General features: G+C 41.9%; 1 protein-coding gene across 5 annotated transcripts in view; it reads right to left on the bottom strand.

Moving 5' to 3' along the window:
* Window positions 1-24,445, bottom strand: part of ZNF449 (zinc finger protein 449) — a 29,958-nt gene extending 5,513 nt beyond the window's left edge. The window contains exons 1-3 of one of the 5 annotated variants that reach the window (XM_070606175.1): window positions 24,339-24,445; window positions 21,771-22,219; window positions 19,950-20,154 (exon numbers count right to left, since the gene is read on the bottom strand). In XM_070606175.1, coding sequence (XP_070462276.1) covers window positions 19,950-20,154; window positions 21,771-22,124 — 559 coding nt within the window. In that variant the 5' untranslated portion in view covers window positions 22,125-22,219; window positions 24,339-24,445. Of the gene's footprint in view, window positions 1-19,949; window positions 20,155-21,770 lie in introns of all 5 variants that reach the window. The other 4 variants (XM_070606178.1, XM_070606180.1, XM_070606179.1 and 1 more) reach the window with 4 other exon arrangements.
* Between the last annotated feature and the right edge of the window lie 3,510 nt (window positions 24,446-27,955).

Genomic DNA, 27,955 nt, shown 5'->3' with positions numbered 1-27,955 from the left:
AAAGGCAACTGGAAAGAGTTTCATCGATTTACTGAACATACAGGATATACTATAGGCTAACTAGTTTGCAGAAGACAACTGGAGGAAGAGACAGCTGGGAGGAGCCTTCCTGGGATCAGAACAAATCTCAAAAACTGACCTCAGGAACTAGCCCTTCAAAAATTTCTGAATTTGGGGCTGGCCCCCTGGTTGAGTGGTTAAAGTCCTGTATGCTCCGCTTCAGTGGCCCAGGTTTGCAGGTTCAGATCCCGGGTGCAGCCCTACTCCACTCATCAGCCATGCTGTGAGGCATCCCACATACAAAGTAGAGGGAGGCTGGTGCAGATGTTAGCTCAGGGTTAAGCTTCCTCAAGCAAAAAAAAAAAAAAAAAAAAGAGGAAGATTGGCAATGAATGCTAGCTCACGGTGAATCTCCCTCACACACACACACACAAATTCTGAATTTGATTGGATTAGTCTGCAGAGCAATTTATACTCCAGGCCAGGGTTGAAAACAATAGAGCAATTGGCTGGCAATTAATAGCTGGGTCTGGTCAGGGAAAGAGACAGCCAAAGAAAGTCTTGCAAAAACTACTATCATTCCAGGGTGACTATGTGCACACCCAAGGCTATGAGGGGCAACATCAAATGCTTAACATTGCACAGTGGGCTAGACTTCACTAAAATAATCCAGCTATTCACCAAACAAATAAACAAGCAAATAACAATAACAGGCCCTGGGGAGGGGGGAGAAGGACACAGAGTTGCTATAATATATTATCTAAAATGTCCAGTTTCTAACAAAAAATAATGAGACATGCATGTGGACAGGAAAGTATGAAAGTATACACTGGAATACAAAGAGCAGGCGACAGAATATGCCTATGACAGTGACTAGATATTGAATTTAACAAAGACTTCAAAGTAGCCATTATGAATATGTTCCAAGAACTAAAGGAAACCATGATTAAGGAAGTAAATTATGATGACAATATCACATCACATCAGATAGAGAATATTAATAAATAGAAATTATAAAAAAGAATCAAATAGAAATTCTGGAGTTGAAAAGTATAACAACTGGAATGAAAAATTCACTTGAATGAGTCAAGAGCAGATCTGAACTGGCAGAAGAATTACTGAACTTCAAGACAGATCAATAGAGATTATGCTATCAGAAGAACAGAAAAAAGAATGAAGGGAAATTAATGGAGCCTCAGAGAAGAGTGGGGCACCATTAAGTGCATCAACAGATATATAATGAAAGCATCAGAAGAAGAGCAGTGAGAGAAAGGAGCAGAAAAAATATCTGAAGAAATAATGGCCCCAAACTCCCCAAATGTATTGAAAAACATTAATCTACACACCTATGAAGCCCAATGAATTCCAAGTAGGATAAGCACAAAGAGATCTACAAACAGACATATCATAGTAAAAATCCTAACAGCTAAATAAAAAGAAAAACTTTGAAAGACAGCAAGAGAAAAATGACTTTTCACTAATAAGGGAGCTCTGATAAGATTAAAAGCTGAGTTCTCATCAGAAACAATGAAGGCTAGAAGACAGTGGGATAACAGATTCAAAGTACTCAAACAAAAATGAAAACTGTAAACCAAGAATCTTATATCCAGAAAAGCTATGTTTCAAAAATGAATACAAAGTAACTTTTGTGATAAAAAAAACTGAGGGCATTCATTGATAGTAGACTTGCCTAACCAGAAATACTAAAGGAAGTTCCTCAGTCTGAAAGCAAGTAATTACAAATGTAATTCGAATCCACATGATAAAAACAAAGGCACAAGTAAGGATAATTATGTAAATATGAAAGACAGTATAAATACAAATTTCTGTTTCTTTATTCTCTTAAAAGATTTTAAAGCAATTACATACAACAATATGTATATAGTGCATTGTTGGGCATATAACATATAGAAATGTAATATATTTGCCAATAACAGCACAAATGAGGTGGGAGGGAGCAAAATTGTATTGGGCTAAAGAAATGACTGCAGTTAGTAACTTGAATCAACAGGAAAAATGAAGAAAACCGGAAGTGATAAATAATGTTAATATAACAAAAGTGATAATATATACTTGTTTTCCTTTCTTCTTTCAACTCCTTTAAAAGTCTTAAATTAGGGGGCTGGCCCCGTGGCCGAGTGGTTAAGTTCGCACGCTCTGCTTCGGCGGCCCAGGGTTTTGCCAGTTCGAATCCTGGGTGCAGACATAGCACTGCTTGTCAAGCCATGCTGAGACGGCATCCCACATGCCACAACTAGAAGGACCTACAACTAAAAATACACAACTATGTACCTGGGGGCTTTGGGAGAAAAAGGAAAAATAAAATCTTTAAAAAAATGTCTTAAATTATATAAAGTAATAGCTATGACAATGTATTGTTGAGTTTGTAACATTTTTGATGAAATATGTATGAGAGTAATACCAAAAACAGGGGAGAAAGGGAATAGAGTTATATAGGGGAAATATGTCCAGATCTCACTGGCATTAAGTTATTATAAATCTGAAGCTGATTATGATAAGTTAAGATGTACATGCTAAACCCTAAGAGCAACCACTATGGAAATAATTAAAAAAATAGTGAAAAGTCATTAAAGTAAGTAAAATGTTACATTTCAAATATTTACTTAGTGCTAAAGAAAGTAATAAATGAGGGCTAGAGGAACAAAAAAGATATGAGACATATAGCAAACAGAAAGTAAAATGGCAGATGTAAATCCAAACCATATAAAAAATGGATTAAATGTGTATGGATTAAACAACCCAATCAAAAGGCAGAGATTGTTGGACTGGATAAAAAAATACAACTATATGCTGACTAGAGGAGACACACTTTAAATTCAAAGATACAAATAGATTGAAAGTAAAGGGATGGAAAAAGATGTATCATGCAAACAGCAACCACAAGACAGCCACAGTGACTATACTAATATCAGATAAAATAGATATTAAAACTAAAAAAGTACTAGAGATAAAGAGGATCACTTTATAATGATAAAAGGATCACTCCATCAGGAAGACCTAACAATTATAACCATACAGGCACTTAATAACAGAGTGCCAAAATACATGATGTAAAAACTGACAGAAATAGTAAAAGAAATAGAGAATTGAACAATGGTAGTTGAAGACTTCAATACCTCTTTGCACTATTGGATAGAAAATCTAGGCAGATGATCAACAATATCTTAAAAATAGAGACTTAAAAAATACCATATACCAACAAAACATTGCAGACATTTATAGAACACTCCACTCAACAACAGCAGAATATAGATTCTTCTCAAGTGCACATGGAAAATTCTCCAGGACAGTAGAGATGCTATACCATAAAAAAATGTTCAAAAATTTAAAAAGACCACAATTAAAAACTGTATTCTTCCACTAAAATGGAATGAAATTAGAAATAACAGACAGAAATTTGGGAAATTCACAAATATATGGAAATTAAACAACATACTCCTAAATAACCAATTAGTCAAAGAAGAAATCAAATGGGAAATTAGAAATATTTTGAGAAAAATGAAAATGAACACACAACATACCAAAACTTAGAGATGTACCTATACCAGTGCTTAGAGGGAAATTTAAAGCTATGAATCCCTATATTAAAAAAGAAGAAAAATCTCAAATTAATAACCTAACTTTGCACCTTAAAATGCTAGAAAGAGAAGATCAAACTAAACTTAAGACAACTGGAATGAAGGAAATAATAAAGATGAGAGTGGAATTTAATGAAATAGAGACTAGTGACACAATACAGAAAATCAATGAAATCAAGGTTGATTCTTTGAAAAAAATTAATAAAACTGACAAATCTTTAGCTAGATTGACCAAGAAAAGAAGAAATAAAATTCAAATTACTACAATCACTAATGAAAGGGGAGACACTACTACTAACCTTATAGAAATAAAACGGATTATAAAGGAATACTATGAACAATTGTATGGAAATAAATTAGATTATTCCTATACATATAAATTCCTAGAAACACACAAACTACCAAAAATTGAGTCAAGAAGAAATAGAAAATCTGAATTGACTTATAACAAGTAAAGAGACTGAATTAGTAATCAAAACTCTTCTCACAAAGAAAAGCCCAGGTCCAGATGGTTTCATTGGTGAATTCTACTGAACATTTAAGAAGAATTAACACAAGTTCTACATAATCTCTTCCTGAAAATAGAAGAGAATAGAATACTTTCCAACCCACTTTACTGGCATAAGGAAAGGAAGATATATCAATGGAATAGAATGGAGAGTCCAGAAGTACACTTTTACGTTTCTGGTCAATTGATTTTTGATAAAGGTGCCAAGACAATTCAATGGGGAAAGAATAGTCTCCTTAACAAATGGTGCTGGGACAACTGGATATGCACATGCAAAAGAATGATGTTGGTCCCATTCCTCACATCATATGAAAAAATTAATTAAAAATGGATCAATAGCCTAAATATAAGAGCTAAATCCATAAGACTCTTAGAAGGAAGCAGAGGTATAAATCTACATGACCCTGGATTAAGCAACAGTTTCTTAAATAAGACATCCAAAGTACAAGCAACAAAAGAAAAAATAGCAATTCTTCACAACCACTTCAAAAAATAGAAGAGGAAGAGAGACTTCTCCACTCATTCTATGAGGCAATTATTACCCTGATAACAAAACCAGATAGACACAGAACGAGAAAACTACAGACCAATATCTGTGATGAAAATGCATGCAAAAATCTTGAAAAAAATACTAGCAAACCAAATCCAGCAACATATAACATGAATTATACACCTGGACCAAGTGGTATTTATCTCAGGAATACCAGGTAGGTTTAATATTCAAAAGTTAAGGTAATACCATCACAATAGAATGAAAAGTAAAACCATATGATCATCCCAATAGACACACAAAAAGCATTTGACAAAATTCAACACAGTTTCCTGATAAAAACACTAATAATCTAGGGATAGAAGGGAACTCCTCATCCTGATAAAAGGAATCTATGGAAGACCCACAACTAACATTGTAAATACAGGCAAAAGGCTAAATACATTTCCCATGAGATCAGGAACAAGACAAGGATGTCCAGTCTTGCCACTTGTATTCAGCATCGTACTGGAGGTTCTAGCCAGGGCAATTAGGCAAGAAAAAGAAATAAAAGTTATCTAGATTGGAACATGAGAAGGAAAACTATCTCTTTTCTCAGATGACATGATCTTGTATAGAGAAAATCCTAAGGAATCCACTAAGAAACAATTCAAACTAACAAACGAGGTCAGTAAGGTTACAGGATACAAGATCAATTGTAATTCTACATATTTTCAATGAACAACTTGAAAATAAAATTAAGAGTGAGCCAGCCCTGATGGCCTAGTGGTTAAAGTTCTGTGCTCTCTGCTTCAGTGGCCCAGGTTTGCTTCCCAGTCCACACCACCTGTCTGTGAGTTGCCATGTTTTGGTGGTGGCTCACATGGAGGAACTGGAATGACTTACAACTAGGATATACAACCATATACCATATACCTGTGGTCAACTGATTTATGACAAGGGTTTCAAGACCATTTGATGTGGAAAGAATAAACTTTCTAACAAATCACGCTAAGACAACTTGATATATGTATATATAAAATTTGGACCCCTACCTTACACCTTATATGAAAATTAATTGAAAATGTATGAAAGCCTTAAATGTAAGATCTAAAGCTATAAAACTCTTGGAAGAAAACTTAGGGGTAAATTTTCATGACCTTATGTTAGGCCCTGGTTTCTTCAACAAGACATCAAAAGCACAAGGAACAACAAAAAAAATAGTTAAATTGGACTTTGTCAAAATTAAAAAAAAAAAGCTTTTCTGTTACAAAGGATACTATTAAGAAAGCAAAAAGATGAACCACAGAATGGTAGAAAATATTTGCAAATCATATACCTAATAAGGGACTTTTATCTCGAATAAACAAAGAACATACACAACTTAATAATAAAAAGACAAATAATCCAATTAAAAAATGGGCAAAGGATCTGAATAGACATTCCTCAAATGAAGATATACAAATAACCAATAAGCACGTGAAAAGATGTGCAACACCATTAGTCTTCATAGAAATGCAAATCAAAACGTCAAAGAGATACCACCTCACACCACTAGGATGGCTAGGATAAAAATGTCATATAATAATAACGTGTTGCCAAAAGATGTGGAGAAATCAGCCTCCTCTACACGGCTGATGGGAATGGAAAAGGGTGCAGCCACCTTGGAAAACAGTCTGGCCATTCCTCAGAAGTCACCATACAACCCAGAAATTCCACTCTTAGGTATGTACCCAAGAGAAATGAAAACATACGTCCATATAAAATCTTGTACCCAAATTTTCACAGCAGCATCATTCGTAATAGCCAAAAGGTGGAGACAATCTGAATGTTCATCAAGTGATGAATGGATAAACAAAAATGTGGTATATCCTTAGAATCGAATATTATTCACGCTATACTGAATGAATGAATGAATGAATGAGTATTATTCATGCTGATGCATGCTACAATATAGTTGAACCTTGAAAACATTATGCTAAGTGAAAGAAGTCAGTCACAAAATTCCACATATTGCATGATTCCATTTATATGAAATGCCTAGAATAGGCAAATCTATAGACAGAAAGTAGATCAATGGTTGCTCAGGCCTGGGAGAGATGGGAGGGAAGGAGGTTGTAGCCAAAGGGTACACAGTTTCTTACTGAGGTGATGAAAATGTTCTAAAATTGACTGGAGTGATAGTTGTACATATCTAGGAATATACCAAAAAACAATGAATTATATACTTTAAATGACTGCTATGTATGGTATGTGAATTATATCTCAATAATGCTGTTTTAAAAGATCTAAATGTAAGAAAACGTTTACGTGGTAACATCATTAAATAATATTAGCAAGTTAGTTTGACTAATATTAATCTGAAGGAAAATTTAAATTTCAGTACGTTATATCAAACCCTAAGAAGCGGCATAAAACATTTTATATTTTCATAGGGAAAAAGCAATAGATTTCAGATCAAGAAAAATAAAATGCATTTCCAATGAAATGATTTTTAAATTCACTATTTTGTTCATGCTTAGTTGTCAAAACTAAGAGTAGGATGACTGAATGATGTGGTACAGGTAAAACCAAACTGGAGGTCATGGATCCAAGAAGCTGCCATCAGGTAAAGGTGGGAAGAAACTGAGACTGAGGAGAGAGCAACAAGCAGCAAAGGCTTAGGGCGGGAGAAGCCTGGAAGCCCAGGGTGTCTTAACATAAAAGCCAGGAAAAACAGTTTGGGGAATGACAGGAACTGTTCCTACAGCCATGTCACCCTGCAAGCATGAACTTGAAACCCTTCAGGCTGTAGATTTCATCAAACATAAGTTTGAAAATCTGGCCCAGACAATGGCCCCTTGGGTGAAAGTGAAGCTATTAGACCTTGCCAAGGACTACAACCAGTCCTGGAAGCAAAATCTAGTACCCACGAGAACTAAGACCCCTGGTAAGACTCCTAGCACTGCTACCATGCAGCTGCGTCTCATGGGTTTCCCATAAGGTTTGGCCCTCAAGTCTAACTGCTACTTTCTGCACAGCACCAAATAAAGAGGCCTGAGAACTTTCACTTTGGTTCTTCATCCCTAACATCATACTCCTGGTGCCAGCTTTCAAAATGTTTGGCCCAAAATCCGGTGCATCAGGATACTCCCCCACACCCTGAATGCAGAAAACATGTGCTCAAACTTGAGCTTCCTCCTGGATGTTAATGTCACGCACTTCCTGACTATCTACCACTCCCACCCACCCTGTCGTCCTGTGTAACACTGAGATCCTTGTGCCTCAGTGCACTTGGCCTCTGTTCCTGGACACTCAAAGCCCTGCTCCTGACACTATGACCAGTTGGCATTCCCCAACCTATGCTCACAGCCCATGTCAGCTAAGGCCTCTAACCATTCCCCTTTGCCCCATCTCCCACCTCCTGACCTCACTTCCCATCTCTACTCTTATACATTCTAGAAAACAGCATCATGAATGCTGAATGAACTTGATGCTTATGAAAAAGGTCTTCACAGGTCTCAGCCCTTTTTCTGTCTGTCAATATGGGGAGAACAGTTATGACTCTTTACAGCAAAGATCAAAGAGTTTGATGACACAGTCTAAGTGAAGGTGAGGAGACTTTGGCACTCTCATATGCTGTGATGGGAGGATAAATTGGTACAATAATTTTGGAGGACAATTTGATAATATCTATTAAAGTTTTAAATGCCCATTAACCAACTGATCCCACTTCTAGCAATTTATCCTATTGACACCTGTATTTATATAAGAATACTCTGTACATTTTATAGCTTGGCTCCAGGGCTTTTGGGTCAACGCTGAATGGCAGTCAGAAAGCAGGCCCTAATGCCTACTTCAGTTAGGGGGCTCTTCTCTTTACCCTCAATGGAAACTAGTCTGTGGAGCTACTATTACCATTGGATGAGTGGTTTTACAGCAATAGAACAAATATCAATTGCTGTCAGTCAGTATAAAAAGGAGGGTCCTACAGATAGAAAGCCAGCCCTGGTGGTCTAGCGGTTAAGATTCGCTGCTCTCATTGCCGCAGCCCGGGTTGATTCCTGGTCAGGGAACCACACCACCCATCTGTCAGTTGTCAGACTGTAGTGGTTGTGCGTTGCAGTGATACTGAAAGCTATGCCACCAGTATTTCAAATACCAGCAGGGTCATCCATGGTTTGAGCGGAGCTTCGACTAAGACAGACTAGGAAGAAGGACCTGTCTACCCATTTCTGAAAAAATCTGCCATGAAAACTCTATGAATGGCAGTAGAACACTGTCTAATAGAGCACCGGAAGGTGAAGGGATGGAGCAAAAAGACTGGGCAGGGTTCTGCTCTGGTGTCCACCGGGTCGCTGGGAGTCGGAATCACCTTGATGGCACTAACGACAAAACAGATAGAAGCCAAAGCCTGTTACCTTTAAGTTCAATCATGTCTTCTGCCTCTTTGATTACAGTCTAGAACATTAGTTTCCCAGTGATGTTAACGTATCGTCCAGGATACGTTATGGTTAAAAGACTCATCATGGATATATTCCATTTGAACTAGTTAACTGAAGAAATTTACTCAAGAAAAAGAAAAAAATTAGTTTCTGACCTAAAAAACTGAAGTAAAAAGTAAAAGGCTAGTAGGGACAGGGAAGCATGGGTGCACAGTTGTTTTAAAATACGCCCCCAAACTCTTTGATATTCTTCCCTTCAAGAGGTGGAGTTCCATTTTCTTCTCCTTGAGTATGGGTTGGACTTAGTGACTCTCTTCTAATGAATAGAATATGGTAGCAGTGATGGTGTGTGGCTAATCAAAAACATTGTGGCATCCCCCTTGCTTTCTCTTGATTCATTTGCTCTGGGGAAAACCCGCTGCCTTGTTGGGTGGACACTCAGGTAGCCTATGGAGAAGATCGCTTAGCAAGGATGTGAGGCCTCCTGCCCGCCCCTGCTGACATCTTGACAACAACTGTATGAGAGACTCTGAGCCAGAAACACCCAGTAAACCACTCTCAAATTCCTGACTCTCAGAAACTGTGAAAGGATAAGTGCTTTTTCCTTTAAGCTGCTAAGTTTTGGGGGTAATTTATTATGCAGCAATAGCTATCCAATACAAAGAGGGAAAAAGCAATTTAAGGGAACAAAGAAGGTGCTTCATTGATGAATGTTCCCCCATCCCATGCTCAGGGAATGACTTCATCAAGCCCCATTATCAAAGACTGTGTCATAAAGGTTCCACTGCCCCAAGAAATATCATGACTATGGTTGGGGTTGGATATTAGCTAATGATATATTATTTGGTATAATAGGATAATCTGAAGAGATTTAAATAACAAGAATCTTCTGATGCTTTGCAGACACCATTTGTTTGCCCCATATTTTACTTTAAATTTTCATTTCTCATATTCCTTATCACCAAAAGGATGTGATCTTTGATATTTTGCATACAATTTCCTAGTGAAACCTCATCAATTTAAATAAAAAACCCAAAAGCTTTGACAAATGAAAATGTGTTCCAAATTTGGTGTACTAATATTGAAGTCCACATTTTCAAGGATAAGAATTATATATTTTATATTTTTAGGACAAGCACATCTATTCTTTCTGATTGCAGACATTCTAATACCTTTGGCTACCTCTAACGTCTGGTGTGTCTGGCTTAAATTCAAAGGAGGGATTTTTTTTAAGTTTATGTGTTTCTTAGATCACTTTGCATTTTCCACTTAAGTTCTTTTTTATTTTACTCTGTGTGTGTTTATTCACTTATATCAAATGAAGATCATTAGATGAATATGTGTGTGTACAAATATATATATATATATATTTAATTTCAAATGTACTCAACAACTTAACTTTTCACCGACAGGGAATGTATTTCAAACTTTAATATAAAATCAATTGACTTCTTCCATTACTTTTAAATTTCTTCTGCTCTGCTAGCATCCTGTGCTTTCCACTCAGCCTTCAATAAGATGTGCTTCATGCAATACTTTAAAGATGTTTTCATTTTTTTAAAAAAAAGCAGTAAAAGTGTAAGTAACCTTAAATTATGGAACAATAAGTCTTGGATCATTTTATTTCTTGAGGACGATAGGCCCTGAGCTAACATCTGTGCCCATCTTCCACTATTTTATATGTGGGATGCCTGCCACGGCATGGCTTGATGAGTGGTGTGTAGGTCTGTGCCCGGGATCCGAACCAGCGCATCCTGGGTCACTGAAGCAGAGGATGTGAACTTAACTGCTATGCCACTGGGCTGCTCCCCGTCTTGTACCATTTCGGAAAGCACATTATATGACTTTAAACAGTGATGAGAAAGGGGCAAATTCCTCTCCTCCAAATTGGTATATCTTACTTGTTTAACTCATTCTATCTCACCACTGTTGAATACACTGGACCTTGCTCTACTGTACTATAAGCAACAGCAATAGTGCTGCTCAGCATCATATGTGATCTTTGTACCCGGCACTGTTGCCAAGAGGAGCAAATGAACATGGAGTGTGGGAATGCATATGCAGAAACACTTATAATTAAATGTTACTATCCAAATCCTACCACTTGTTGCAGGCATACACACAAAAATACAGATGTTTTAGAACTTTTTAACAGACTATAAACTATAGGTAATGTAAAGACTGGAACATAAATGACATTATACCATTCTGCTTTGATCATAATATGCATGCATATGTACTTGTGGGTTCTTCCTCTTTGTCATCTTTATTTAAAAACATTCTGGAGACCTATAACACCTCAAAGTCCACATGATCAAATCTAAACTCACTTTGACCCACCAAATCTGAGTCTCTTCTTATGTTGTCTATGTCAGTAAATAATATTACCATCTCCCCAGAACAGAAACCTGGACGCCGTCTTTAACCCCTTCTTCTTCTTCACCCAACACCCAATCATTCACCAAGTTCCATAATTTCTACTTCCTACATATCTTTTGAATCAGTCCTTTTCTCTCCATCATCAGTGATACAATCCTAGTCCAGAATATTCTCCTCTGTAAGGTGGATGACTAAGGATGCCTGCTTCCAGTCTTCCCATTGTTACAGTAGCCTGAGTGACCTACACAATGCAACTCGGTGTCCATCCCTCCCCTACTCAGGGACCTCCCGTGGACCCTGATAAGAAAGCATAAGTGCTCAGCAAGGCTGACAACGTTCTTCAGGACCTGGCCCCTGCTTCTCTCTCCAGGCTCTTTGACACCACTCTGGCTCCTCCGCTCCTCCTCTGCGCCCCTCCCACTGCAGCAGGAGCTCTTCATATTTGCAGAGCTCTCTAGCCCACTCAGCCTTGCGCAGGCTGTCCATTCCGCCCAGAGCCCTCTCCCCTGCCCACTCCCAGCACTCAGCAGGCTTACTCCAATTCATCCTAGCGGTTCCAGTGCAGATCCCCCTTCCCCTCTCAGGACGTCCTCCCTCTCTGCCAAAAGCTGGTTAGGTGGCCCTCCTAGGGGCTCCCATAGCATCCTACTCCCTCCAACACGTTGTTTTACAGTCCTACTTACATCTCGTCTGGAGGACCTACAGTCCCATTTACAGATTGAACGGTCCACAGGAGTTGAAGGTCCAGGAAGCCTGGGACTCATCTGCTGCCTTGCGTCCTGCCCAATCCCCAGGGTCTGGCGCAGTGCCTGGCTCTTAATAGGTGCTCATGTTTATTGGTTGAATGAATGAATGCTAAGATGTGGAGAGGGACTTGGTTCCTAAGCCCTGGCACTGAGCTAGTTACAGATCAACCAGGCATCTACAGTTTGTAACGGGGACTGTTCTCAATATGTTCATTTTTTATGTCTCTTTCATTTTCTCAGTATTTCACAGTGTCTTGAATGTGTGGACATGTTGAAGCTATGCCTGAGAGAGTTAGGAGAGAGGTTTCTGGCCACCCTCGGGCCAAAGCTTTAATGGGCGGGGATGGGAGGCAGTGGTGGGAGGGTGTTGGGTAGAGGCAGGGATCACTGCTGGCAACATAAGAACATCCCCAAAGGAAGCGAAACAGAGGAACACAACAACTACGCAGTCCAGCTGCCTTTCTCCACCTGGACTTTCTCCTTCTAGTAGTAACCCCTGTAGTGTCTGGAGCAGCGGTTCTCAAAGTTTAGTATGTACAGCACTTACCTGGAGAGCTTGTTAACAATGCAACCCAGGTGATCCTGACTTGCGCAGTCTGCTGACTACACCTGGAGAAACACTGTTCCAAGTTTGGATGAAATGAGATAGGTATCTCCCTTATACTGTGGGAATTAAATCCTCTGAAAGGAACTGAAGTGAGGATACTAATAAACTATCAAGTTTGAATGTAGCTCTTATGCTATAAAAACAACTGAGGCCCTTGGGACCCACCGGATCACAGACCCCATTGATTAAAATTTGCAGGGGAAATGAATCCACATCCAGAGCATCCAAACTCCCACAGTTTCCCTGTATAACATTCTGGATCAAAGGCCTCTTGAGGTAGAGAGGATTCCGGAAAGATGGCAGAGCAGGAAGTACCTCTCTTCCCACCTAGACAATAATTACATTGGCAGAATCTGTCTGATGTAATTGTTTTGGAAATCTAGAGTCTATTGAGGCCTTGAAACTTCCAGTGGAAGGCTTGGATGGTAAATTGTGCTTATTTTTGGTCAATTTCAGCTCTAAGCACAGCAGCACCTACCTATCCCACAACCCCAGCCCTGTGGCAGGCAGCTCTGCACGTGTTCCTGGAGCCACTTGCGCACAGCTTGTGGGAGCCAGTGTGGGCAAAAAGGACCCAATACGCTAAGTATCAGGGATCTGGGCTCTGATCACTGATTGCTGCTTTTTATCATAGAGCTGCAGACAAAGAGGTGGTGCCTATTGTTGTTATACCTCCCCCCATTGCTGCAAGCCCTTTCCCCTCCTACTGAAGTGACTTCCAGGAGATTTAAAGTGTCAGCAACCTTTTCTCCTCTTTAATTTTTCTCTTTTTCTGCTTTTTGGACCAGACATTGAAGACTAGGACATTCAAAAGCAGCTCAATATATGGGCAAACAGAAAATGACCATGCATGCCTAGGGAAAGGTGCAGGCTCAGAAAAGACCAGAGAAGACCTTAATTTTATACCTTGGTCTCATCTTTGGCACAGACATAGCCTACAACAATCAAAAAACTAAATAATAAATACAAACGATAACAAAAAAGCAGCAAACCTTGGGGGAGGGAGAGAATCTGATTCCCAGAGTTACCACATTATTATAGTCAAATGTCCAATTTTCATCAAAAACCCCACAAGTCACACAAAGAAACAAGAAAGTATAGCCCATTCAAAGGAAAAAAAAATCAACAGAAACTCTCTGAAAAAGAACTGATGGAAAATCTATTAGGTAAAGACTTAAAAGAAACTATTTTAAAGATGCTCAAAGAACTAAAGGAAGATATGGGAAAGTAAAGAAAATGATGTATGAATAAATGAAAATATCAGTAAAGATATGGAAAACCTAAAAAGAAACCAATAATAAATTCTGGAGCTGAAAAGTACAATAATCGAGATGTAAAATTCAGTATAGGGATTCAAAGCTGATTTGAGCAGGCAGGAGAAATAATCAGCAAATCTGAAGATAGGACAATGTAAATGATTGAGTCTGAGGAAGAGAAATAAGAAAAGATCGAAGAAAAGTGAACAGAGCCGAAGGGACCTATGGGACAGCATCAAAACGACCAACATATACATTGTAAGAATCCCAGATGCAGAAGAGAGAGAAAGGGGCAGAGAGAATATATGAAGAAATAATGGCTGACAACTTCCCAAATTTGATGAAAGAGATGAATACAATCATCCACAAAGTTTGACAAACTCCAAGTAAGATGAACTCAAAGAGATCACACCAGGACACATTATAATCAAACCTGAAAAAGCCAAAGACAGAGAGAGGATCTTGAAAACAGTAGAGAGAAGAAACACATCATGTACTAGGGAATTTTAATAAGAAAGTCAGCAGATTTCTCATCAGAAACCATAGAGGCCAGAAGGCAGTGAGCTGATATATTCAAAGTGCTAAAAGAAATAAACTGTCAACCAAGAATCCTATATCCAGCAAAATTGTCCTTCAAAGTGAAGGAGAAATTAAGACATTCCCAGATAAACAAAAGCTTGAGGGTGTTCATTACCATTACACCTGCCCTGCAAGAAATACTCAAGGGAATCCTGCAGGATGAAATAAAAACAACACTAGACAGTAACTTGAAGCCCTATGAAGAAATAAAGATCTCAATGAAGGTAAATAGGTGGGCAATTATAAAAGCTACTGTTACTGTAACAATGGTTTCTAATTCCTCTTTTTGTCTTCTATATGATTTAAGTGACTAATACATTTTTAAAAACATAATTATTAGTCTAAAAGCTAGTATTATTGTAACTTGTTTGTAACTCCACATTTTCTTTTCCACATAATTTAAGAGACTAATGCATTTAAAATAATTATTAGTTTATGTTTGGGGGCACATAATGTATAAAGATGTAATTCCGTGATATCAACAACAGAAGAAGTGGGGATGGAGCTGTAAAGGAGAGGAGCTTTAGGATGTTATTGTAGTTAAGATGTTATAAAATTCAAATTAGCGTTATAAATTCAGGCTGTCAAATGTAATCCCCATGGTAACCACAAAGAAAATACATTCAAAGGGAAATGAGAAGGGACTTAAGCATTTCACTATAAAAAATCAACTGGACACAAAAGAAGACAGTAATGCACAAAATGAGGGACAAAAAAAGCTATAAGGCACGTAGAAAACAGCAAAAATGACAGAAGTAAGTTTCTCCCTATCAGTAATTACTTTAAATGTAAATAGGTTAAACTCCAATCAGAAGACAGAGCTTGACAGAATGGATAAAAACATATGATCCAACTACATGCTGTTTACAAGAGACTCACTTTATATCCAAAGACACAAACAGATTGAAAATGAAAGGGTGGAAAAAGATATTCCATGCAAAGAGTAACCAAAAGAGAACAGAGGTGGCTATACTAATATCAGACAAAACAGACTTTAAATCAAAAAAAAGTTACAAGAGACAAAGAAGGACATTATATATTAATAAAAGGTCCAGCCCCACAGCCGAGTGGTTAAGTTTGCATGCTCCACTGCAGGTGGCCCGGTGTTTCGCTGGTTCGAATCCTGGGCGTGTATATGGCACCACTCATTGAGCCATGCTCGGGGGCGTCCCACATGCCACAACTAGAAGGACCCACAACTAAAATATACAACTGTGTACTAGGGGACCTTGGGGAGAAAAAGGGAAAAAAAATCTTAAAAAAAAGGTCCAATACAACAAGAGATGTAACAGTTATAAACATTTTCACTCCTAATAACAGACCATCAAAATATATGAAGGAAAAACTGACAGGAATGATGGGAGAAATAGGTAGTTCTACAATAATACTCGGAGACTTCAATACTCCATTTTCAATAACTGGCAGAACAACTAGTTAGAAGATAAGTAAGGAAATAGAGGACCTAAACAACTCAATAAGCCAACTAGATCTAATGGACATTTACAGAAGACTCAACCCAACAACAACAGCATTCTTCTCAAGTGCACATGGGACATTTTCCAGGCTATAGACAATATGTTAGGCCACAAATTAGTCTCAATAGACTTAAAAAGATAGATATCATACAAAGTATCTACTCTGACCATAATGGGCTGAAGTTAGAAATCAGTAACAGAAGGAAAACTGGAAAATTGACAAATTTGTGAAAATTAAATATTACATTTATAAACAACCAATGGATCAAAGAAATCACAAGAAAAATTAGAAATACTTAGAGATGAATGAAAATGAAAACAAAACACACCAAAACTTATGGGACACAGTGAATGTAGTGCTAAGAAGGAAATTTATAGCTATAAATACTCACATTAATAAACAAGAAAGATCCCAAAACAACAACATAACTTTACAACTTAAGGAACAAGTAGGAAAAGAAGAAAACTAAACCCAAAGTTAGCAAAAGGAAGGAAACAATAAAGATTAGGAAGAGATAAACAAAACAGAGACTAGAAAAACAGAAAATCAATGAAACCAAAAGCTGGTTCTTTGAAAAGATCAACAATGTTGATGAATCTTTAGCTAGGTGGACTAAGAAAAAAAGAGAAGGCTCAGATTACTAAAATCAAAATTAAAATGGAGATATTACCAATGACTCTACATATAAAATGCATTATAAGAGAGTACTATGAACAATTGAACACCAACAAATTGGACAACCTAAATGAAATGGATAAATTACAGAAATACAAAACCTATGAAGATTAAATCATGAAGAAATACAAAAATCTGAATAGACCTATAACTAGTAGGAGATCAAATCAGTAATAAAAAATCTCCTGACAAAGAAAAGCCCTGGACCTATTAGCTTCATTGGTGGATTCTACTAAACATTTAGAGAAGAACTAATATCAATCCTTCTCAAACCTTTACAAAAAATCAAAGAGGAAGAAACACTGCCTAATTCATTCTCTGAGACCAGCATTACCCTGATACTAAAACCAGAAAAAGACTATAAGAAAAGAACATGCAAAAATCCTCAACAAAATACTAGCAAACCGAATTCAGCAGCACATTAAAAGGATTATACACCATCATCAAGTAGTATGTGTTCCTGGAATGCAAGGATGTTTCAACATATGAAAATCAAGCAATGTAATATACCACATTAACAGAATGAAAGAAAAAACCTGACATGATCACCTCAATTGATGCAGAAAAAGCATTTGACAAAATTCAACATCCTTTCATGATAAAAACACTCAACAAAATAGGAATAGAAGGAAATTACCTCCACAAAATGAAAACCACATATGAAAAACCCACAGGAACATCATACTCAATGGTGAAAGACTGAAAGCTTTTCCTATAAGATCAGGAAGGCAAGGATGCCTGCTTTGGCCGTTTGTACTCAACACAGTCCTGGAAGTTCTAGCCAGAGCAATTAGGCAAGAAAAAGAAGTAAAAGGTATTCAATGGAAAGGAAGAAGTAAAATGACCTCTATTGGCAGATTATCCAACTTAATATGTAGAAAACCCTAAAGATTCCCTTAAAAAACCATTAGAATTAATAAATGAATTCAGCAAAGTACCAGGATACAGAATAAACAGAAACCAGTTCCATTTCTATACACTAACAATGGACAATGAATAATTCTGGAAATTGTGAAAACAATTCCATTTACAGTAGCACCAAAAAGAATAAAATACTTAGGAATTAAACAAGTAGGTGAAAGACTTGTACAATAAAATTTACAAAACATTGGTAAAAGAAATTAAAGAAGACATAAATGGAAACACATCCCATGTTCATGGATTGGAAGACTTAATATTATTAGGATGTTAATACTACCCAAAGTGATCTACAGATTCAATGCAAAGTCTATCAAAATTCCAATGACATTTTTCACAGAAATAGAAAAACCCATCCTAAAATTCACATAGAATCTCCAGGAACCCTGAATAGACAAAACAGTCTTGAAAAGGAAGAACATAGCTAGAGGACTCACACTTTCTGATTTCAAAACTTACTACAAAGTTACAGTAATCAAAACTGCTTGGTACTAGCATAAAGACCAGCATACAGACCAACGGAATAGAACAGACAGCCCAGAAATAAACCTTCACATATATGGTGAAATGATTTTTAACAAAGGTACCACAATCATTCAGTGGATAAAAGACAGTCTTTTCAACAAACGGTGCTGGAAAAACTGAATATGCATGTGCAAAAGAAGGAAGTTGGACCCTTACCTGATACCATATACAAAAATTAACTCAAAATGGATCAAAGACCTAAAAGTAAGACCTAAAATTATAAACCTCTTAGAAGAAAATACAGGACAAAACTTCATGATATTGGATTTCGCAGTGATTTCTTGGATATTCACCAAAAGCACAGGCAACAAAAGAAAAGGTAGATGCAGAGTACTTCATGAAAATTTTAAAAATCTGTTCATCAAAAGACAATATTGGGGCCAGTCCCATGACATATTTAAGTTCAGCACACTCTGCTTTGGAAGCCTGGGTTTGAGGGTTTGGATCCCCGGTGTGGACCAACATCACTCATCAGCCATGCTGTGGTGGCGACCCACATATAAAGTGGAGGAAGACTGACACAGATGTTAGCTCAGGGCTAATCTTCCTCAGGAAAAAAAAAGAATATCAACAGAGTAAAAATTCAACCTATTGAATGCGAAAAATACTTGCAAATCATATATCTGATAAAGGGTTAATATCCAGAATATATAGAGAACTTTCAAATTCAACAACCACAAAAAACAACCTGATTCAAAAATGTGCAAAGGACTTGAACAGACATTCTTCAAACAAGATACACAAATGGTCAATAAGCAGATGAAAAGATGTTCAACATCACTAATCATTTGGGAAATGCAAATCAAAAGTACAATGAGATACCACTTCACAGACATTAGGATGACTACTATCAAAAAAACAGAAAGTTACAAGTGTTGACAAGGATATGGAGAAATTGGAAAGCTTGTACACTGCTGGTGGGAATGTAAAATGGCACAGCTGCTGTGGAAAATAGTCTGGCAGTTCCTCAAAAAATTAAAAACAATTACTATATGATCCAGCAATTCCACTTCTGGTTGTATACCCAAAAGAAGTAAAAGCAGGGTCTCAAAAAGACATCTGTACACCCATGTTCATAAGAAACATTATTCACAATAGTTAAAACGTAAAAGCAACCCAAGTATACATTTACAGAAAATGGATGAGCAAAAGGTGGTATATACACACAATGGAAGAAGACTATCCAGCCTTTAAAAGGACGGAAATTCTGACATGCTACAACATGTTGAAGACATTACACTAAGTGAAATAAGTCAGTCTCAAAGACAAAGACCGTATGATTCCATTTACATGAGGTACATAGAGCAGTCGTGTTCATTGAGACAAAGTTTAATGGTGGTGGCCAGGTGCTGGGCAGAGGAGGTGGGAATGGGCAGTTATTGTTAAAATTAGTATAGAGTTTCAGTTTTACAAGATAAAAATAGCTATGGAGCTGGATGGTGGTGTTTTCACAACATTATGAATGTATTAAATACCACTGAACTGTACATGTAAAAACGGTTAAGATGGCAAATCTTAGGTTATGCGTATTTTACCACAATAAAAAAATTGAAAAGAGAAAAATAGGCTTCTTGAACAGGGTGATTAGAGTAGGCGGGGTTTTTAATCCCGTTCTTTCTAACATGCCCTGTTCCAGCCATTCCTAGAGAGACAGTCCCTCCTCTTACTCTCTGTCAGACTGATCCGTTTCCAAGGGGGAATCAGTGTTTCTAACCCAACCCCAACTTTGGAGAACTCTTGAGCTCTCAAAACAGAGAGCAGAGAGAGGAAAGAAAGCCCTTGCCTTACCAGGGTCCAGAAAGGGCTGGCACGCCCCAGCAGCACCGAAGCCCAGCTCCTGTGGCCCTGCCTGTGGCATCCACGTCTCTGCCACTGGGGCCTCGGGGCCAGGTCCCATGACTTGTAGGGGAGGTGACTCCAGGTGGATGTCTGGTGGCATGTGTGCCATCCCCACTGGTGCCAGTTCTTCCAACAGCATTTCCTGCCTGTCGATCTGGGGAAATGCCAGAACCGATCACTCTGGAGTCTAGACAGCACTGCCCAGCAGCAATATAATGTGAGCTACCCATGTCATTGTAAATTTTCCAGTGGTCATATAGAAAAAAAAGCAACAAGTGAAGTCAATCTTCATAATATGCATTGTTTAACCCAACATATCTAATATATCATAATTTCAGAATGTAATCGATTTAAACAATCATTAATGACATATTTCACACACTTTACTTTTCATATGAAGCCTGCTGAACATGGCGTGCGTTTTATACTTACAGCATATCCAATTTGGATGGGCCACATTTCATCGCTCATGAGCCACACTTGGCTGGTGGCTACTGTGCTGGGCAGTGCAAGACTAGACCATACGGAGAGGAAATCTTATATCATAAGCCAAACAAGAAGACAGAGAAAGGAAGGGAAACCACAAATTCTTTCCATCCGAGGGGGCAGGGACCTTTGGAAGAGTCCTGTTCAGACAGGCTAACGGCAGAGCCCCACCAGCACACGAGACGGCAGAGCGCCTAATGCCCAACCTCCCTTCTCCCAAAGATCTGCCCTGGGCCCAGCCCCAAACAGGATTCACTCGGTGCTTCTGAACAGAGGACAGAGCCACTGTCCCCGTGGGGTGCTGTGGCTACAATGGCAGCCGGTGGCTATCAGAGTCTAGCGGGCAGACATGGGAGTCTACGTATTTCACAGCGCAGAGTTGTTCCAGGTCCCTACCAATTTTGGAATGTCCCCCTCAAACAGTCACGTGGGTAAAAGAACCTGTCAAGAACTTCACCCTGGCCGTCATATAAAAACAAAATAATTTTGCATAATTTAGCATGACTTGAATTTTCTAGGAAAGCACTACTTTGGAAATCAAAGAGACACTATCCTACCTACTGTCCAGATTTACCGAGACTTGTTTGCCACTTGGGAAAATCCCATGACCAGCAGCCACACTGCTCAGAGTTTGGAGCTGCGACCGTGTGAACTTCGGGCCGTGGGCCTCACAGCGCGCGTGCGCATAGAGGGAGCATCTGACAGCTCGTGAGGTTCGCTGCTGCGGTCCAGCCCAAACACGTGCACGCTGAAATGCTTACTAGTTTATAATAAACCACCTGCCTTCTCCTTATATTCCTTCTAGACTCTACTTGACTCAGGGTTGGCAAACTTTTTTTCTAAAGAGCCAGATAGTAAATATTCTAGGCTTTGTGGGTCATGTTGGTCTGTTGCCTATTCTTTTTTTTTTTTTTTAACAACACTTTACAAAGGAAGTAACCATTATTAGCTCATAGGCTATATAAAAACAGGTCTTGGGCTGCATTTGGCCCAAAGAGCACTTATTCTATTGATGTTTTTGATTTTATGTATGTAGGTAGATTACATTACCTATAAATTTCATTTTAGGATAGTCAAGGGGACATAACCACATATTTGTTATAGAAGAGGAGTTGGGTTTAATAGTTGAGAATCACTGAAACATATGCTGACTCCATCAGAAGGAAAAAATGGAAATCACTGTGGGGAAATCTTGCGGCACAAGGACAACATGGCTCATCTAGTACAAGATGTCCCTGCTCATTCTTTTGGTTTAATTACCAAGATCCAAAACTCGTTTCTCACCTGCTGCTCTGGTATCTCAAGTTCTCTCTGTAAGTCTTCTATGAGGGACACAACTCTTTCTCTATTCTCTGGGCAGTGCTCCCTCACCCAGGTCTCTATCTCCGTGGGCAGAATGGTTAGGAATTGCTCCAACACTAGCAGCTCCAGGATTTGCTCCTTCGAACGCATCTTTGGCTTCAGCCACTGACAGCAGAGCTCCCAGAGTTTGTTGAAAGCTTCGTGGGGCCCGGCTGCTTCTTTGTACTGGAACTGCCGGAAGCGCTGGCGGAAGACTTCACAGTCAGTATCATACTCTTGAAACACCGAGCCCTGATTCAAGGAGGCCTGGATGGCACACCCCAGGGCCACCGCCATCGCCCCTTCCAGCAGTGTACACCTTATCCCGAGCCTGAAGTCTCAGATTGCAACTGGTTTCTTTGTGTAATTGTGGGGCAGGGAGCCACCTACAGCTGAGGACAGGGCAAAAGGAGAGAGGAGAGGCAGCAGTGGTTACCAGAGGGCATACTTAGCTCTCTTAATTGCTCAATTTTCACCAAAGCCCTAAAGCTGCAGATTGTCAAGTTGGTGGTGGGTTTGAGCATATGACAAAAGCCATGGACGCCCTTCCTGGAAAAACCAAAAGATTCAGAAAATGTCCAAGCCCATCCAGGGACCCTCTAGCACTGCGCTGTCCAATATGGTAGCCACTAGACCCACGTGGACCTGGCTAAAATAAAAATTCCGCTCCTACGCATGTTTCCAGCGCTCGACAGCCCGCAGGGCAGAGGGTTCTGTGGGCAGCTCTGCTCTAGAACTTACCCCCCCCCCCACCCAGCAGGGCTGAGAAGCCTCGCCCCTAAGGAGGACCCAGCATGCTGGGCAGGCCCGCAGCCCCACGCCCAGTCTAAGCCTGGATGGCCTGTGTTTCTGAATACAGGCAGGCGCAGAAGAAGCCGAGGAGCAACACTCATAACCCCGGTGAATAAGCCTGGACGTCCATCCAGCCTCGGGGAACCCTGAGTCTCCTTCACCCACGGCCCCTCAGCCAGAGCCACGCCTGGCAAAGGCGCAAATCCTCAACCCCTCCTTGTTCTCCCCTCGAGGTGTGCGCAGTTCAGCCGACATCACCGTGCCCCTCATCCTGCTGTAGCCTCCCAAGGGGCTTTCTCAGGAGAAAAATCCGCGGCAGCAGGGCGGGCCACCAGGAATGTGGTCTGCGTCAGTAACGAAGGACACTTCTCAGGTTCATCAGGCCGGGAGCAGGCGCTGCTCTAAGCCTCCTCGTCTACTAGATCATGGAGCCCTTGCCCCGTGGTAGGAGGTGGGCACTAGCATCATGCCCGGAATACAGAGGAGGGCGCAGAGGGGTGAGGCTTAGGAGGACTGGCTCACTTGTCCCAGGTCACAGAGCAAATGCCAGAGGGACGTGGTGACAAGGCCAGACTCCATAGATTCCTGCCATGCCCATGTCTACAAACATCCAAGCATTCTTAGCACAATCTCTGAGGTCACAGAGGCGGTCACAGACATGTCTCCACAAGTCTCCAGACGAGGCCCTGCCTACGTGCTATGGGGCCTCTCTCCCTGTACTTGTCCACCCGGCTCATGTTCCTGTCCTCTTTCCTGGGGGGGATCAAGAAAAAAATACTCAGGACGCTTCCCATTGAGTCATCCCAAATGGACACTGTCCCCCTACCACCCTTTCTCTTGATGGTAGCCGGGACTTTAGGGGCAGACGGATGGAGGGGTGATAACCTGCAAGGCGCGTGACCGTGACACCCATGGCTTCTGTCCGTCACATGAGAATAATCATAGCATCTATTTCACAAAATTTCCTGTGGCGCAGCCCATCGTCTGGAGAGCGGACAGCAGTGTGCCTGGGACAGAGCAAGTGCTCAAGAAATGCTCCTGGGGACTCATTCCTAGGCAGCTTCTCTTTCCCTTGCCAGGCACCTGACCGTCGCTGGAGGGCAGCCAGGAACCGTGTGGCTTTTGCCTGTCACCCTCCGTTACCCACTCCTGCCTCACAGCTGGGCAGCCCTCCGCCGACTGACCCCAACCTTCCACCACGTCTCCCGGGGAGTCGACCTGATCCTCCGGGTTTCCCTCCGTGGGCCCTTCCAGATGAAAACTCCACTCCACCCCGGGCTGGTGGCTTCTCCCCAATCCCTCCTGAATGAAGCCGCGCTCCCAGGGCCCATGGATAAGGAGCTGTGTGAAAAGAGGGCACTCGGGGAGAGAAACGGGGACGAAAACCTGAAAGCTCTCAAAGACGGTGTGAAATCGGATGCCAGGGGTGCGGGCGCGGCCCCATCGCGCCCCTGGGTGAAGATGTCAGTCCGCCCGAGGGGGTGCTCCCAGGTCCCGACGACCCCCGGGAAGGCCTGGCTGGATCGCAGGGAGCAGCGGCGGGGACCTGGGCCGGACAGGGGCCTGCCGCCCTTCGTACCTTCCCGCGCCCGCCGCCAGCTCAGGGCTGGATGCGGCCAGTTCGTGGAGCAGGAGTGGGACCAGAGCCCCGCTACCCGCGCCCGCGCCCGCGCCCGCGCCCCAGGGACGGCCACGCCCTCTGGCCGCTCCGGGACTCACCGCCTCGGCGCCCACGGCTCTCCCAGGCTCACCGAGTGCAGCTGCCCAGGGCGCAGGCGCGCAGCTGCGCTGCAAACTACATCTCCCAGCAGCTCCCTTGCCACCCGGCCAGACGTCTGGGCCCAGAAGGATGCTGACGTGGGAAGGGCTGGGCATTTCCTTAGCTTCCACCAGGCCTCAAGCTATTTTGGAAGCGATCCTATTTCCGGTCCTAGGCGCTTCTAGATCCCAGGGGATTGGGTGGGGTGTGCCCTGATCTTGATCCTAGCGAGGACTTCTCTCCCATCAGCTCTAGAGTAACCGGAGCTGGTGGGGACGTCCTTTAAATCTTTTATTATTGGGTCAGTGATTCTCAAACCTCTCTGTGTAGGAAGAATTTCTTGGGAGAGCTTGTTAAAAATTCAGATTTCTGGGCCCCACCCCGACACTCTGACGCACTGGATTTCTGATGAGCTAGGGAATTCGCATTTTAATAAGCTTTCCTAGGGATTATGATTCTGATCTTCTCCTCTCGGGTTACAGTGGCCTTGAGGTACCTTTGTATTTTCTTCTTTTAAACAACCGAGCTTCCACCTTTCTACCCCACCTAGCTACATCCATGTCCGCCAGTAGCCGCCACCAGAAGGTTCTTGGGTTTTGGGGCTCGCCCGATGGCCCCGCCTCTTGTCTTCCAATTGGTCCGTCGTTGGTCCCGCCCCTGGAGTCAAATTTTCCCTTGTGGGTAGTCAGCGGTGAGCCGTGCTAGGCGAGGTGCAATGCTGTCATTCAGGAAAGGTAGTCCTCACATTGGTCCCGAGCTAGTACTGTTGTTCTTTGGACGCCAAACTTTAGTGCTGGTACTTCCTGAATGGGACGAAGACCTAGTCTTACGTGGATCTGGGACAGAAAGGAGAGAGTTGCCTGCAACTGTGCCTCCCAGAGGCCCTCATGGAGTTGAGACGAGGGGGCAGGCGGCTCTCTGTCCTGAACCCATAGAGGCCAAGGCACTGGAGACAGCTCTGCTTGGACTGGAGTTAGGCTCATGGGCTGAGACTTGGAGCCCCAGGCACGCCGACTCCTGCGGATGCTGTTTATTGTTGCACCCGGCGCTGGAATCCTTCGCCGGCTGTTGTGGCGGGTTTCAGGGCCAAGGTGGTCGTGGAGCCTGACGGTGGCTTCTGGCCCAGGCTCCCAGAAGCAAAAAGGGCTCGGCTCCTGATTGTGAAACCAGAGGAGTTCCTGCGCCTGGAGCCAGGCTGCCCAACTGACGGTCCAGTGTGAAGGCCTCCCACCTGCGCTTCTGTGGGTTCTGTCGCTTGTTCCCAGGAAACACTCAGGTGATTCCTGGAGCTTTACCATGGGTGGGTCTCTTAGGCCTGACATTCGCACCATGAAGCAGATCTTAGAGCTACTGGTGTAGGAGCGGTTCCTGACCATCTTGTCCCTGGAGAGCCACAGCAGGGTGCAGAAGCTGCGTCCGCAGAGCTGCGAAGAAGCTGTGACTCATTTAGAGTCTAAGCAGAGAGAGCTTGCGAGACTGAGACAATAAGTGAGTGAGAGAGAGAGAGGGAGAGAGAGGGGTTGTTATCTATGGTTTGGTTGGTTCCAAAGACGGACATCATGGAGTCTTAGTTCCCCATTCGGATTTTCTTGATTGCCCCGAGCAGACCTCACATGGGCGAGTGACTTTGTGGAGTTTAGTCTGGAACGTCCATCCTCCAGATTCTCCCCCAGCGCACAGTGATCCGTGAAGAGTGCCCGTTTCCACCGGAGGCAGCGTTGCTGCTGCAATAGTTACTGTCCACGCTGGAGCGCGAACTAAGGGCTTCAAATCCCGGCTCTTGTTCGCTGCCCACCAGCTATGGGACTTTGGGCAAGTTATTCTTCCTCCTCGGGCCTCAATTTCCTTGTTGGTAAAATGGCTTCTGGGATGGTTTTGAGGATTAAAGGGAGAGCAGCGTGTACGTTTTGATCACACTGCCGCCATGATCACACTGCTGGCACACAGTGATTAAAGCCGTGAGCTGTTGTTGTATTGAGGTCAGCAGTCTGGTCTCCTCTGCAGCGCTGGGTCTCAGGTAATGGTGAACTTAGAAAACCCATTTGGTACTGAGGTTCGAGGTCACTGGCCCCAGGGCCCCCCAGGTTAGCTTATCTAGCAGTGAGGAACGGAGCATCTGGGAAAGAGGAGAGAGGGAAAGGGGGAGTGAAGTACTTCAGAAGATCTAGGGGGGAAAGCCGTGCCCTGGGGGGGACCCTCTCCCCACACTCTCCACAAACCATCACACACACACGTTTTCACTCATGGACATGACCTCTCCCCACACCCTCCACACACCATCACACACACACATTTTCACTCATGAACGTGATCCTCTCCCCACACACAATCACACACACACGTTTTCACTCACAGACATGCCCTCTCCCCACACCCTCCACACACAATCACACATTTTCACTCAAGGACATGGCATAAAAAAACCCTTCTAGTTTAAACCATCCTTTTCTTTTGTTGGGTCCAAAGGGACAGGCCATGGTCTTCCATTGAAGGTTTGCCATCAGATTCCTGTGATAATACCCTTTCTGTTGGGCCCTGTTGTGGCCATAAGTGACGGCAGATTGGCTCCTGGGTTACAAACAATGGGCTGGGCACACAAGTGCTTTTGGAGGAGGCTTTGCCTCAGGAAACATGAAAGTCACTGAGCTTCAAGCTGGAGCCGAGGGACACTCAGGGAAGCCCTGACGTCTAGAGTAGTTGCTACTTGTTGCTCACTAGGTCCAATCAGCATATCATCATCAATGTGATAGACCTTTGTGACGTCTTGTGGAAGGGAAAGTTGATCAAGACATCCATGAACTGAATTATGACATGGGGCTGGAAAGTTGATACGTCCCGGAGATAGGACAGTGAAGGGGTATTGCTTGCCTTGCCAGCTGAAAGCAAACTGCTTCTGGGGGTCTCTCCTAACAGTTATTGAAAAAAATGCTTTTGCCAGATCAATAGCTGCATACCACGTACCAGGGGATATGTTAATTTGCTCAAGCAATGAACTCACACCTGGAACAGCAGCTGCAAGTGGAGGCACCACCTGGTTAAGTTTACAATGAACCACTGTCATCCTCGAAACTCTATCTGTTTTCTCCACGGGCTGAACAGGCGAGTTGAATGAGGATGTAGTGGGAATCCCCAACCCTGCGGGTTTCAGGTTTCTGATGGTGGCGCGAATCTCTGAAATCCCCCCAGGAATGTGGTATTGCTTTTGGTTTACTATTTTCCTAGGTAAAGGAAGTTCTAGTGGCTTCTACTTGGCCTTTCTCGCCATAATAGTTCTCACTCCACAGGTCAGGGAACCTGTGTGGGGGTTCTTCCAGTTGCTGACAGAAAGATTAACAGTATATATATCTTGGCAGTGTAGTGGGGTCCTTCCTCAGGGGACCTGGCCTCCCCTTCATTCAAGGGATTCTGGGTCTGTAAACTGGCTCAAGTCTGGGAATTGATTGAGGGGCCATGACTCTGTTTTGGTGATTCAAATTAGACTTGGGTGCACTCATCCTAGAACTCTTCTGCTTATACAGCTCAAGTAAGAATTTAGTACACTGCCTATCTATTTCATTTCGAGGGACAGCATGGTCAA

Source organism: Equus przewalskii, chromosome X (assembly GCF_037783145.1).
Source record: "Equus przewalskii isolate Varuska chromosome X, EquPr2, whole genome shotgun sequence".
Lineage (NCBI taxonomy): Eukaryota > Metazoa > Chordata > Mammalia > Perissodactyla > Equidae > Equus > Equus przewalskii.
The sequence above is the reverse complement of the archived record's forward strand: the minus strand, read 5'-3'. Positions and strand labels throughout refer to the sequence as shown.